The following is a 15,009-nucleotide window of genomic DNA, read 5'->3' as shown; positions in this document are numbered from 1 at the left end:
TGCTGAAACAGCTTTAAAGGCAGAACTACCTCTGATGTGGACCCAGTAGAGCAGGGGGCAGCAATGTGACACTGCTTAGTGGTGATGCCCATCTCTCCATACGGACTTTAAACTGCCTGCGAGAGAAGACAACTGTGTATTTCTTTAAAATCCTGCATCCACAGTGGTCTGTGCCCAAGATGGTGATGGCTGTGCTGGGCAGGAACCATGAGGGGTTGCAGTTTCTAGGGGAGCAGTCAACCAGCGCAGTGTACCAGAAATGGGAGACCACCACCACCACCCTATCCTGTTGAGAAGCCTGGGAGACTATCCTACAGAGAGGATGACCATGGCAGTGAACCAGCACTGAACTCAGCAGCCGAAGGACCCACATAGGCTGTGGTTGTTGGCAACGTAGTCAAAGAACTCACGTCAGCCTGTGGGCCGCTGGGTACTGGATCATTGGAGCCAAGTGTTGGAAATGGGATTCGAGAAGGTTTGGGTCAAGAGCTCAGTTTGCCAATGATTGAACACAAGTCTGTGCAGCTACAGAGGCTGCGGGAGCATTGGAGGCAAATCCACAGGCACTTCACGTCTCTGAAAGGACTTTTTCTCTCATTGTTGGGGGGGGGGGGGACAAGTAATGCTAATGGCACCTCTTTGCCTTTATGACAGGCAAAACTATCTCATAATTTTTTTTGTATTATTACATGACAATAAAAAGGAACCTTGGAAAATGTACACTGAATCGATGGAGGAGGAGATTGTTTTGCACAAATCTCTGCAATTTTGGGCAGAGCAGTTCCCATAACAAGGTGTGATGGATCTGGGCAGAATATGGGGCATCCACAAAAACTGATGAAACCTCAGGGACTATATACGCTGAAAGAAGTACAGAAACCACCAGATTCCCCACTATTATCAACTATAAAATTGATCGGATTAGAAAATAAAATTAAGCTGCATTGTCCTATCTGAACTGTTTGTCCATAACACTATCACTGACCTTCTGTTTTATATTGCATTACCACTTGTACTCCAGGAAATGTTGACTTGCCTGGATGACACACAAGTTTTCCATTGCATCTTGGCACCTGACACAACAAGTGTCGGCCAAAAAAACATTTGCCTTTATAAATGCCTGGAGCACCTACATACTTGCTTTCATTTCAAGGACACACAGATCTCTTTGAACCACGCTTTTTCTACCAAAGTGGATAACCTCAACATTTCCTGCATTGTTCTCCACCTTGCATGTGACTGCCCAATCACTCAGATAGTCAAAGTATCCAAAATCCTCACCATTACTCAAATTTCTATTTAGATTCTTATCAGTATCAAATATAGAAATGTTACATTTGGCTCTTCTCATTCTGACAAGCTCTTCACCCTACTATTTAAAATTTGGTTTGAATGGTACTTCCCAGTATCATTACCCTGCAGGATCCAGAGCACAGAATCAGGCTTTTGGACTGATTCTGTTTGTGTATGTATTCAGTACTTGAGCAGCCCTTCCCTGGTTTCCAAATACAGTAAAATCCCAGGTATCCAACACCAACAGGGATTGCAGATCTGAATTTTCCAGTTGACTGACACACACATTTACAATGCCTAAAAAAAAACACCTGCATTAAAAATAAACAGTTCAAAAGACAGTACAAAATGTAAAGAAATTTGAAAAAAATCAGTATTGTAATCCTTAGGTCTGAAAAGTTCATTTTAATCAGGCAATCCCATAACTTATGAAATTTAAATTCTATTCGTGCTGCTGTAGCCGACTGTTACAAAGAAACACACACTCGCAGCATTGGAGATTAAGCTCTGAGATTTATTGAGGCTGGAAAGACTCCTTTTATACAGTTGGAGTTCCCGCCATTTGTTTGATTGGCTGACATCAGCCACATGATTAACAAGAGGGGGAGGGAACATTCTTGCATGTGTGTAGCCTTCTTCCCCAGCCTGTTATTGATCTGTTAGCTGGGCAGCTTGGCCAGTGCCATTTTAGGGCTGCTGGTCTTGTACTGCTCCAGTTTTCAACCGCACCAGTTCGCTGTGTTAAGGAATATGTCACAGTGTGTAATGCTGCTGCTTACTACTCCGTGCGTCGCGCTATGTGCCAGCTCAATCTCCACGGTGGCGCGCCGCCACACTGCCATCATAATTATACTTCCCCCTCAAACCAAGTTTACATTCAAAGCCTTAATAATATACTAATAAAGATCAGGACTCATGAGGCAGGGATAGAGAGACACTTTGGAAGAGTCACCCCAGGACCAAGCAGCATCAGCCAGCTCTTCATCTTGGGAGACACCATTTTATTCAAACACAACTTTAGTGAAACTTTATTCAAACAGCTGCTGCAGGCAGGGAACAACCAGTGTCTTACAGTGGCTGAATTTTTCTCCTATATTTATCAAGGAATTGTATGCTACTTCGGAGAACATTTATTTTTACAATTTTAAACTTTTACTTAATTTTTTTATTTATTCTGATAAATGTTCTTTTTTTTTTAATTTATTTCTTTCTATTTTGCTAGTTGCTTGGGGTTGCCTGAATTCCGAATATTGGTGATTTTACTATATTCTTTGCTCCTTTGGCTCATTAAGGTTTTATGTTTAAAAAGTGATGTTTCCCATTTTAATCACCAACTTATTTAAGGAATTTTAAATTTTACGCATGACGTGAGAGGAGAGGAAAGCTCCACAAGTCCAACATTTAACTTCATTGTTCAAGGTTGGACATTAGTGCACACCTTGCCGTTGGCTAATTTAAATCATCTTGGGTTATTATTGGCTAGAAACACAGATTCACACTGTATATAACACCAATGCACAGCACATTCTTTCTCTCTGCCTTGTGGTCCAAGCCCTGGACATCGCTCCATGCCAGGTCACTACTCTGGATATCACTGGAAGTGCCGTAGGTAAGGTGTGCACTACTCTGAAGCTGAGCCATAATATTGCAATAGATCAATACTTGCAGAGATCTGCACCCCTGTTGGTACAGGGAGCCAGGTGTAAGAATTCGTTTGTAGTGTGTGCACACAAGTGTGTGAGCATGTCGAGTATAGGTTCACTATTATCAGAGTCAAACTTAGGCCCAAGGTGAATGTCCATATCGTTGTTTAAGTGAACTAGTAATAGAGTACTGTTTAACATTCTCGCCTGCTTGTTTCCCGTATATAAAGTTGTGTGTGATTGCAACACTTGTGACCAGATTCATCTTTCTGTGAACTCACAGAACTGTATACTCATCCCAACACAACAAGTGGTGCTGTGAGCAGGGTTTAAAACATTTCAGCAAAACACATGTGGAGTCTTAACCACGTGGAAGTTGAAGATCAAAGTAACAAGTGCAGGCGCGCACACCAGTCCCGCCGGGGGCGCGTATGATTTTTTACCTGCTCACCAACGGGGGCGGCAGGAGATGACCCACAGATAGGGAAAGGACCCTGGGGTCGGATTATAAAATTTCCAGGTGGACCAATAGCCATCAAGGGTTCAGCAATTTGGCAGTGTGACTGGCAAGTCACGCTAGTTGGTTGGGTCAACAGGTTGGACCCCACAGAGAGAAAATAAGGCATCTCGTGGTCTCCCACCTGGAGTTACTGGGGTTTCCCCAAGGGTTGGGGGGGTGGAATTGTGGACAAGCCTATGGTTACTGATATCCCTACAAAGGCACCAGTGGGGTATCATGGCCGAGTTAAGTAATCAGGGCGCATAGAAAAATAGGATCCCTGCAGCATCACTTATGGCTTTTAGACTGCAGGCATGAAACAGCACAATCAAGGAAATTTGACGCTACACGGGCAGTCTAACAAGGAATGTGCAGGAATTTTGAGTCAATTCCTGCACCGCGATTTATCCTGCAGGACTCCTACAACCTTTTAGAAACCTGCAGTGTAAATTGTTCCGGAAAAATTAATTGACGGTCATCCACTCTACCCCGCATGCAACCACCAGGATTGTGCACTCAGGCACTTGCAGTCTAAAAATAAGTGGCCACTATGAATGACCACACGGGCAATAATTATGTTAATTTTTTTTCTGTGATTTTTCCCAAAATTGCAGTCTAAAAATCAGATTTCCCAAGAGTAAGTGACCAACCTAGGAATTAAAGTCATGGAGGCAGTTTCCAATCTGATTGAAATATAGCAGATGCAAGCAGCTCGCTGGTCTGGCTTGCTGCTTGACCCAGGGAAAGTCCGATCAATTGTCCTTTGGGTGAGGGGGGGAGGAAATCAACACATGGTTGGGGGATGGGTATGACCATGAGGAAACTGAGTCCCACAACATAACCTCCCCTATGTGCTTGAGCCTTTACAAGTTCAAGCAGTGACCACACGGTCCCAGGTCCACCACGAGGGCACTCCACTAATCCTCCAAAAGGAGGAGGTAGCCAAAAGTGGGAGAATGGTGAAATAATGAAGTCCTGGGACTACCCTGTTAATGAATTATCCAGAAAAGGGGACCAATACAACCAGCAGCAAGGGGGACACCTAGCCATGCTGCTACTTCAGTTGGGAGATGAGGGGCACCCCCCCGCCCCCGCCAGCTCCTTCTTTCCCATCGGGAAGTGAGCAACCTGGGCTGTCTGTATGACCAACAGACAATTGGCAATGCCTTGCAGCTTCTGCCAGAAGGGGTCAATGATGGGAATATGGGAATAACTGCGGTCTGGTCCAGATTTTCGACCCTTACAGAATGGTGCTAACATTGCCGGCTGCAATGGCACACCATTGTCATTGGGTTGCAGGTTGTTAGGGAGTAGGCACTGATCATGAGTATTTACAGGGGTACACTCAAGCACCACTTCCTAGGGAGCATGAAGATGACTGGTCTGTTGGTGGGCAATTTGGTTGCCACCAACCTTAGATGGGTGGTCTTGTACCTCATGGGACTGGCAACCAGGAAGGCTGTCCGTAAGCTATTACCCTCCTGAAAGAGTCAGAGTACATAGAGTGGAGAGCATCCAGACAGGTTTTCAGGGTTGAGCTGGTTTGGTGACCTCACCCTGCCGGTGACTTATGGGACGTGTATGCTCTCGGAAGAAAGCATTGCACAAGGGTGGGGGGAGAGCCACATAACACTGCCCACTCCAGCTAGGATCAGCCTCCCTTCTGATCCTCCCCCACTGGAAGTGGCCCCTAATTAATCTATCTTGTGAGCTCTCCCAAACACCTCCCCCCACCCCACATGGGCGAAGACTACCCTTCAAGCAGTTTCTCTTTCCGACATGAGGGTCTACAAAATGCTAATCTCAACATACTGCTGCAATCCCATCACTGACTTCAGCTCGCACTGCTCCAGCAACCAGTAAGTCACCTCTTGTTCAAAGAACTCTCAGGAAGAGAGGCAAGAGCTTTTGCCATGGAAACCTAAACCTCAGCATTGGACATTCAATTGTATCTATTGTTAAACGCATTCCTGGCACAGATTTGTAATGGATCTTTTGTTTTTCTCATTTTTAAAATCACCCTGAGCTGCAGTGATAATGTGTTGAACCACATTCAGGAAATTGGAAGTGATTGCAGGAATCAAACGTCAATTGGCCTTTAAAGTGCCAAGTGTGAAAGCAAAATCAGTTCAACGCTGGCGTCAGATGATGCAATCTCATGACAGGGATTGATGGCCTCGACCCCTAGTACAATCCCCGCGGCGACAAACACCAGCATTGCAATCAGACAAGTGTGAAAGGGGTAACTGCATTGTGGGATTGAAATGACCCAAGTTTATCCATGAGTGCAGGAAGATAAGATTAAAATGAAGGTATAAACTTTGCCATGGGAAAAATCACAGTGGGGAGGTGGGGGAAGAGAGAGAGAAGCGAAAATAAACAGCAATAAATAGCAAAAGCGGACAATTTTTAAACAGGGTGGGAAAATTGGTGGTGCTATAGTGCACAATTTATAGACTGTGGAAAAAAAAAGCAATGGCAAACTTCCCATAATGCCATGTGGCAGAGAAACCCCTCTATGAATGCTCCATGCATGCAGCCCTTTCTCTCCCGCATGGAAATCTGATAGGGCAGGTCCACATTCACTTTTCCCCTCCCCACAGTATTTATAAATTGTATGCGATACTGCTACCAACCTTCGCACACTGTTTAAATTGAGTGCTTATAGCGCTACAAACTTTCCCATGCTCTATAAATTGTGCGTTATAGAGCTACAAACTTTTCAATGCCACATATATATGTAAGCACTATAGCACTACCAACTTTCTCACCCTGCTTAAAAATTGTCCACTATTTATATTTATTGTTTCCACTTTCCCATAATCCCTTATCATGGTTTGTATAGGTCGGCACAACAACAGGAGCTGAAGGGCTCATATTGTGCTGTACATAAAGCTTAATTATGTTATAATAATGCATGATTAATTTGTTAAAATACAAGATCATAATAATTGATCAAGATTTAAGGCAGGTCCACCATGACTCGATACCTCATGATGTCACCTAATCCTGGGGATGGCTCCTTGAAAGTAACACAGTTAGGAGTGGTCAAGAGTGAAAAGCCAACCCCCCCATTTCCTATCCCGGGACACTATTGGTTAAAAGCACAGATTAGCATTGTAGATAACATCAATGCACAGCACATTCTTTCTCTCTGCCTCGTGGTCAAAGCCCCTGACATTGCTCCACGCTAGGTTGCTCCTGTGGACATCGCTGGAAGTATCACAGGTAAGGTGCGCACTACACTAAAGCTAAGCCGTTAGTACTGTAATAGGTCGGTACCAGCAGAGAGCTGCACCCCAGTTGAGGGGGGCTGTATGGTGGGGGTGTGTGGAATATAGATTCACTATTGGAGTGCAGCCTAGGTCTGAGGTGAATGTCTATAGCGTTGCTTAAGTGAACTAGTTATTGAGCACGGTTTAATGTTTTCCCATTTGTCTCCTGTGTGTTAAAGTTACATTTGATTGTAACACGTGTCCAATCTCTGTGACCCCACTGAACCAGATACTCTTCCCAACACAACAAGTTCATTGGATACTTTATATTAGTTCATTGGAAAGGAAAAACAATGGAATGAATAAGCTTACCTGGTACAAATTAATTTCCATCCGCCAAATACAAACCATCCTAGCCCTCTCTTTTTCTGAGTAACTCTAGCTCTTGGTAATGTATGGTAGTCACTCTCGTCATTTTCAAAACCTTCTTCCGACATCATCAAAGGCATCTCATCTAAACTGGATGACTCATCTTCTACTTGATACCTGCGTCCAAAAATTAAACAGAGTTAACCTAGCACCATCAATGCATTCTGCATTTTGTATTAATTCAAAGGAATGTGGTGAAAATGATTTTGGCTTAAAGATAAAACTGTATACTTAACTGTACTGTATACTTATCTTTAATACATTAAATACATTAATATTACCCAAGTGTCATTACTTATGAATTCTATTGTTACAAACCACATCCTTTGCAAACTCACTTGCAATGAGGAGCTACATTATTTCACTGCAGTTACTGAGACTGCATCAGAGTCTTACAGCACAAAAACAGGCCCAGCTTATCCATGTTGAACAACATGCCTCCCATTTTTCACCTCATTAATGGACCTCATGATTTTATAGACCGCAGTAAGAATTTGCCAGTCTCTCAGGATAACTTCCCAAATCCTAATGACTTTGCCAACCTCTTCTGTATCCTTTGGAACTGTATAATATCCTTCTTTCATCTAAGTGACCAAAACTCCAGACAATATTCCAAATGCAGCCGCACTAACATTTTGTATATTTCCAACAGGACATCTCAACACATATTCAATTTCCTGACCGATGAAAGCAAGCGTCCTAAATGCTCTCTTCACTATTCTGCCTATCTCTGCAACCATCTTTAAAGAGACCTGCAACCTTCAGTCCCTCTGGTCCAGAACACCCTTGTGCGTACTGCCGTTAACAGAGTAAGACTTGCCCTGGTTCTATTTACCCAAATGCAGCACCTTGTACTTCTCATTCTTTAACTCAGTTTTCCATCTGGTCCAGATTATTCTGCAGACAACTTTCCACATTGTTCACCATAGCACATATTTACGTCATTAGCAAACTTGCCACAAACATCCTTGTCCAAATCATTTATGCACATTATATATAAAATAAAGGTCCTATTACCAAACCCTGAAGCACTCCACTGGGTCATGGTCCTCCACTTGGAAAAAGTGCCTTCTGCAACTCCTTTTGCCACTTTAAAAAAAAAAATCCAGTTAGCTAGTTTTCCTTCTATCCACTGTGTCCTAACCTTCCATACCAACCTATTTGTTCAGGACAAATATAGAGAGAAGTAACCAAAAGAGACCATCAAATAAATTTTATAGTCCTTCAGCCCCATCATCTTGATCCTCAAAAAACACTGCTATATCTCAGAACATTCATTCCCGGTTAGAAACATTCAGTTTGTGGCCACTGGAATTGCAGTGGACACAACAAAACAGCCACAAAAGGCATTTCTACAATGAATCAAGCAGAATTATTCTTCAACACCCATGCAACCTTTTAAAACCCAGAATCACACGCTCGACACGCATTGACGTCATCACGCACTGACGTCATCACGCGCTGATGTCACATGGCAGTTCTCTGCCTCCTGGGAGTTGTAGTGCTGCCATAGCACATCTACCCGCCCTCCCCCCCCCCCCCCCCCCCCCCCCCCATCAAAATATCCAGCAAAAAGCTTTGTCTGTCTTTTAGATTGACAACCTCTGATGAACTGTTGGCTGCTGCTTCCTGGTACCAAAGGTCAGAATGTTGGAAATGTTAACTGCTTGTAGTTGCAGGTCTGGGTAGAATAGTGTGTGTCAAAACCGGTGGTTGGAAATACACTAACTTCTGAACCCATGATAGTGTTAGAAATTGCACATTCAAGAAATCAAACAAGAATGAGAAGTCAGATAAAAATAGAATGCACACAGGAAATCCTGTTCAGTCGGCAGGTGGGTGGTGAGATGTGAATGGAGCAAGGTCGGTGATAGGAGGCAAATAATAGTGAAGTGTGGTGGCTCACATCTCTTGCAGGGAACCGGCCCCACTTGTATCGCCATGCTGGCGGGGCAGTTGCAGGAAGATGGCACCGTCGGCGCCTGCTGATTACCTCATGGCTTAGGCCACAGCTCACTCCCCAGGCAACATAACGTCACCACCACGTGGGACATAACTCCTGTTGGCCTTAAAGGGGCACAGCGAAATTCAAATAAAGCAGTTCAACTGAAACCCACCAAGTCCTGTGGTGTGTTTCAGTATGTGTAGCTACCGGGTGACCCCGCAGAGCCCAGACATTTATCTGATCTCCGGCTATGGATTCAATGGCGATCAATCCTGCGGCAGTGAAACCCATCCCCCTTTGGACGTATCGTCCACACACTTCGTTCGGGCAGGCACAGGCGCAGTTTCACCATATTAAGGACTTCACGGCCAATTTGCATGGCAGCAAGATCTTTTCGAAGGTTGACGGTGAGGGGCTACCACCAAATCCCTGTCCACCCAGATGATACTGGCAAAACTGCCATCATAACCCTGTTTGGCCTCTTAGAATTTCTGCAAATGCCTTTTAGTCTCAAAAACACAGCCCAAACGTTCCAGCGGCTCATGGACAGAGTGGGTAGAGATCTGGATAGTGTTCATTTATCTTGACAATATCCTCATCGCCAGTCGAGATCACAATGTGCACAAAACCCATCTACGCGCTCTGTTCACTCACCTGGCAGAATTTGGCCTCACAGTCAACATGGCCAAATGCCAGTTTGGAAAGGAGTCATTGCGGTTTCTGGGCCATACCATCACTGCAAATGGGGCAGCACCATCACTGGACTGGGTCAAGGCTATACAGCAGTTCCCCAGGCCGAACACTCTCAAGGGCCTTCAGGAGTTCACAGGGATGGTTAATTTCTACCACCGTTTCATCCTGGGGGCCACCCGCATAATGCGCCCACTGTTTACCCTAAACTTGGTGAAACAAAAGACTCTCAAGTGGACAAAGGAGGCCGAAGCAGCATTTGCCCAAACCAAAGACACCTTCGCCAGCGCCACCCTACTGGCCCACCCACAGCCTGACGCCCACACAACGTTGTCAATGGACACGTCCACCACAGCCATTGGGGGGGCGTCCTTGAGCAATCGATCGACAGATAGTGGCGCTCTCTAGCAATTTTTAGTTGGCTCCTCCAACCTCCCGAACTGAAATACAGTGCCAACGACAGGGAGCTCCTGGCCCTGTAACTTTCCATCAGGCACTTCTGCTACTTTCTGGAGGGTAGGCCCTTCACTGTTTTCATGACCATAAGCCACTTATGGAGGGCCTCAGCATGGCAAAGGACCCTTGGTTGGCGCGCCAGCAGTGGCACCTTTCCTACGTCTTGGAGTTCACCACCGACATCTGACACCAGGTGGGTAAGGACAACGTTGTTGCTGATGCACTCTCAAGGCCCACCATTCACAATTTATCCCCCGGTCTGAACTACACCCAATTAGCTCAGGCCCAGAAAGGGGAAGAACAGACGCAAGCCTTCCAAACCGCCATCACCTGTCTGCGCCTCGAAGACTTGAAGTTACCGGGCAGCCACGACATGCTACTGTGTGACGTCTCGGCCAGCTTCCCACGCCCAGTAGTCCCCCCACAATGGAGGTAACAGGCATTCTGGATGGTCCACAACCTGGCCCACCCCTCCATCAAGGCATTAGTGCGCATGGTGGTGGAACGTTTTGTCTGGCACGGCTTAAAGAAACAAGTGGCCCAGATGGCAAGGAATCGTACGCATTGCCAAGCCTCTATTCCAGCACCATGTCAGAGCCCCTGTACACTATTTTGACCTGCCAGCCAGGAGATTCAACCATATCCACATCGATATAGTGGGCCCCCCTACCAGTGTCCAGAGATGCCTGCTACCTCCTGACTATGGTCGACCGAACGACAAGGTGGCCGGAAGCCATCCCCATGAAAGACACTTCTGCTGAGTCCTGCGCCAGTGCCCTACTCGCTAACTGGAACACACGGTTCAGCGTCCCGGCTCTCATGACCAATGATAGGGGCACTCAGTTCACTTCCACCCTCTGGGTGCAACTGGCAAACCTCCTGGGGATCAAGCTGCACCACACCACAGCTTATCATACCCAGGCTAATGGACTCATGGAGTGTTTCCATCGGCACCTCAAGGTGGCTCTCCTGATGTGGCTCAAAGGATCCAATTGGGCAGATGAACTGCCTCGAGTCCTGCTTAGCATCCAAGCTGCCCTGAAGGAGGATCTCCAGGTTTCATCTGTGGAACTTGTCTATGGTTCCCCGCTGTCGCTGCCAGGAAAGTTCTTTGGTCCAGGCACAGAATCCAGAGATGAGAACCCAACTCTACTCGCCGACCTCCGCAACCGACTCGCCTCGCTGGCACCCCCACCATGGCAGACACCTAGCGATTTCATTTTCATCCGGCATGGCTGGCACTCTACCCCCCTGCAGCGCCCATATGAGGGCCTGTATAAGGTCCTACACTGTTCAGGAAAGACTTTTACACTGGACATTGGGGGCAGGGAGGAGTTATTTACTGTTGATAGACTGAAACTGGCAGATTTGGACTTGGACCAAACCGTGAGGACAGCCCAACCTAAACGAATGGGTCAGTCACTTAAACGGCAAGATGCAAAAGCTGATTCCGGGGTGGGAGGGTTGTGTGGCAGCACACATATCTTGTAGAGAACCGGCCCCGCTTATATCGTCGGGCTAGTGGGGCAGCTGCAGGAAGATAGCGTCGTCAGGGCTTGCTGTTACCTCGTGGCTTAGGCCACAGCTTGCGCCCAAGGCCACGTGATGACATCACCGCCACGTGGGGCAGAACTCCTGTTGTCCTTAAAGGGGCACAGGCAAAATTCAAATAAAGCAGTTCAACTGAAACCCCAAAGTCCTGTGGTGTTTGTGCTTGTAGCTACCTCTACAGAAGTACATTTTTCTGATTGGAAATCTGTTACCAATAGTGTGTCACAGGGCTGTTTGTGATCTATATTCATGTATTTGAAGCAAAAGAGGGAGGTAATGATTATCATTTATTTCAGCAGAGAAGACGATATCCAGATAAGATGAGACACCAGTTTCAGCCTGAATTTCATGGTTTTAGCTCAAATCAGTTGTACAAGACAACCCACCAATTTTCTGAACAATGTCTCAAAGCAACGACAAGGAAAGTGCTAGGCCTCCCAGCAACAACCCAAACTTTGTTACAACACCCCAATCGCCAAGGGTCAAATCTGTTAATTAAGCAAGTGATCACAATAACAGTGGGGGGGTGGGGGGGAGAAAAAATCTTTGCTTCTGGCTGGGAAGATGCCAAATGGAGCTGGGTCCAAGTCTTCAGCATCAGTTGCAGCCGCACGGAGTCAGCGACTCCATTCTCAACATCAGGCTCCCGGGCAGGAGCAGGGACCTCGGGCTCTACAATTTTTTTTTTACCATTTACAAATGTAAAATGTCTCGGTGGGTTATGGTGAGAATGGAGTCGGGGACTGGCAGCAGCAGTGCAGAGGTGTGTAATGGAAGATTTAAACTGTTTTTTTTACTTTTGCAACTGCAAGGCTGAGAACCTGCTTGTTATTTAGAATCAGCAGACATAATCTAATTTACACCATGAGGACCAGGATGCATATTTAGTAGACACACCTAAATTCCACCATGGAGCAGAGTATGCAGTGAATCAAGAAGACATTATCAAATTTACACTATGGGGCCCAGGGATATGAATCAGTAGACATTATCCAACTTCCACCATGAAGCCCAGAAATGCGGTTGTCTTTTGTTGGTCGCAGACTGTCAGACCCTTGAAGATAAGTTAAATCATTTGTTCAAAGAGATAAGATCTGAAGTAAACAACTTTTGGGTAATATAGCCATGGTCCCACTGCTGAAGTTTGAGACTCTCCAAGAGGTGGCAACATCTCTCAGCAAGAAGAAGAGTCCAGTTAACGTCCCGGTCGAGGGAGGTGGAGAAGCTGCTACTACCGGTGCCCCGACAACCTACTACAAGTGTGCAGTCGTTGCCTCGCTTCGGCAGTTGGGACCAGTCCAGGCATTGATAAGTATAATTGGGAAGGGCTTGCATATTGTAGTGTGAATTCAGCTTTAGATTTAGTAATAAAGACTTGTATAAACTGAACTGCTCTCGGTGTGTGTGTGTCTATTTTCTTTCGGTAGCTCAAACACTGTGACCAATCTAAAACGAATAAAATGAGAGGTAAAAGTTTACTCAAGACAATTTGCGCTGCGAGCAGGGTTGGTCTCAAGATGTTTCGCCGAAAGAAAGTGGTGAGCCCTGTGAGAGATAATAGAATATAGGAAGTAAAGCTAGTATGAATGAAATAAGGAATACTATACTAGATTAGAGGAAGTTAAGTAAGTGCTGAGTAGGGATGAATTCCGATAAGAGTGTGAGGAAGGGTTACGTAAGTATAATAGAATAAGGGTCTTATAGTGATAGGCAAGTTCTGCACATAGAATTAGTAAGTCCTGGGGGGTTGAGATGTGTGAATAAGGACAAAGGCAGATTCATGAATAAGGACAATGACATGATGGGACCCAGACAGGATACCCCATGGTCTTTCAAGTTTACTTACAGAATTGCATGTAGGCAGACAGAATTACCAAATGCCAAACCAATCCAGGAGGCAGAAGAATGTTAAGGTTGGGGGGAGGGTACCACTACACTGAAATGAACTGTATAAAAGTTGGGTGAGCCCCAGTATGTGTGTGTATTCCCGTGGTAAGGGGAAGCACCCAACTTTGCACTGTTGTACAATAAATGTTCTTTGTTCTCAATTTTTGTCTCGAGCGAAATCTGTGAAGGTACTTCTGTTTCTCACAGCCCTGAGCAGTTCTTGATTCCGGGATGGACTTCCAAAGACGATTGGTTTGGCATGTTGGCCAATACCCTGTCTTTGTTGGGACCACTCCTCAGTTGGGATGAGAAGTTAGATCCATCAAGTGCACCTCTAGGAGAGCGGGTTGCCACTCTCCTTCGAGAAAGTAAATTTCCTGTTAAAAAGGGGACGCTGACGGACGTTTTTTGGCTGCTGGCCACAGCCTTACGCCACGCCGTTCAGCGTGAAGCAGAATCAGTTCAGCGAGTAGAATCTCAGCGTAAGAGAGAGCAACTAGAGGAGGAGCTAGAAGCCCTGCGACAACACTGTTCCATGATGAGCGAGATTGTTTGCACCAGTCAGGACCGAGCCAAAGAATGGGAGGATAAGCATGTCCAAACAATCTGCCGTAATATTAAACTCCAGCAGCAGCTCTGTGCAAATAAAGAAAGACATAGAGTAGAACTCGATCCACATCGTATTGGTGCCATGATAAGAAATGGCGACGATCCTGATGTAATTGATCAATGGGACAGGAATATCTGGAATGATGACCATGGTAATAATGCAGATACTCCTCAGCTTGTGCCTAACATAGTGCCCTCTCCACCCGCTGTTCACGCCCGTCCCATAAGGCAGCAGACTTCCCAAACAGACGGAAGGGGGATAATGTAAGGGTAGAGATTGAAGGGATACATACCCCGATCTCCCAAGCGGACCCAGGGGAAAATACCCGAACCCCTGCTTATACTCTATGGCCTACCCCCTCTACGGGATGGCCTAGGCCTCGTCCCGTCCACTGGGCAAAGGACCCTGTGGGCCAAAGTGGGAGCAGAGGTCAAGAGCCGTCAATGATCCGTGACTTCTCTATAAAAGAGCTGGCTGCCATTGGAGATCGATTTAGGCAAAAGGCAGGAGAAACTCTGGCAGCCTGGCTCCTGCGTGTTTGGGAGCAAGGAGGGGGTAATGTATATTTAACCCCTGAGGAATTGTTGGGATTAGGAACATTGACTACTGATATCCGGGTCACTGATGAGCTGCGGGGCAGAGGAAGAGAGATGGATTACTTACTTGCCACTTTAGGGGATGCCCTGCTACGAGTATACCCATCACCAGTCAATTGGGATTTACATTTGCAGAACAATTGGGGCACCCCAGAGGAGGGTGTAGCAGTAATTCGTCAGCAGGCTCTGGCCTCT

The 15,009-nt window shown here is 46.0% G+C and overlaps 1 protein-coding gene across 3 annotated transcripts in view; it reads right to left on the bottom strand.

The window, feature by feature from the left end:
- Window positions 1–15,009, bottom strand: part of atp9b (ATPase phospholipid transporting 9B) — a 346,140-nt gene that overhangs the window by 258,114 nt on the left and 73,017 nt on the right. For 2 of the 3 annotated variants that reach the window (XR_011352129.1, XM_069920813.1), the window contains exons 2-3: window positions 8,097–8,168; window positions 7,023–7,196 (exon numbers count right to left, since the gene is read on the bottom strand). Coding sequence is in view for 2 of the 3 variants with exons in the window: in XM_069920813.1 (XP_069776914.1) it covers window positions 7,023–7,196; window positions 8,097–8,168 (246 nt within the window). In the remaining variant the exon portion in view is untranslated. The remainder of the gene's footprint in view (window positions 1–7,022; window positions 7,197–8,096; window positions 8,169–15,009) is intronic. The other variant, XM_069920814.1, reaches the window with a different exon arrangement.

This window comes from Narcine bancroftii, chromosome 2 (assembly GCF_036971445.1).
Source record: "Narcine bancroftii isolate sNarBan1 chromosome 2, sNarBan1.hap1, whole genome shotgun sequence".
NCBI lineage: Eukaryota > Metazoa > Chordata > Chondrichthyes > Torpediniformes > Narcinidae > Narcine > Narcine bancroftii.
Note: the sequence above shows the minus strand (reverse complement) of the source record. Positions and strands in the feature narration are given on the sequence as shown.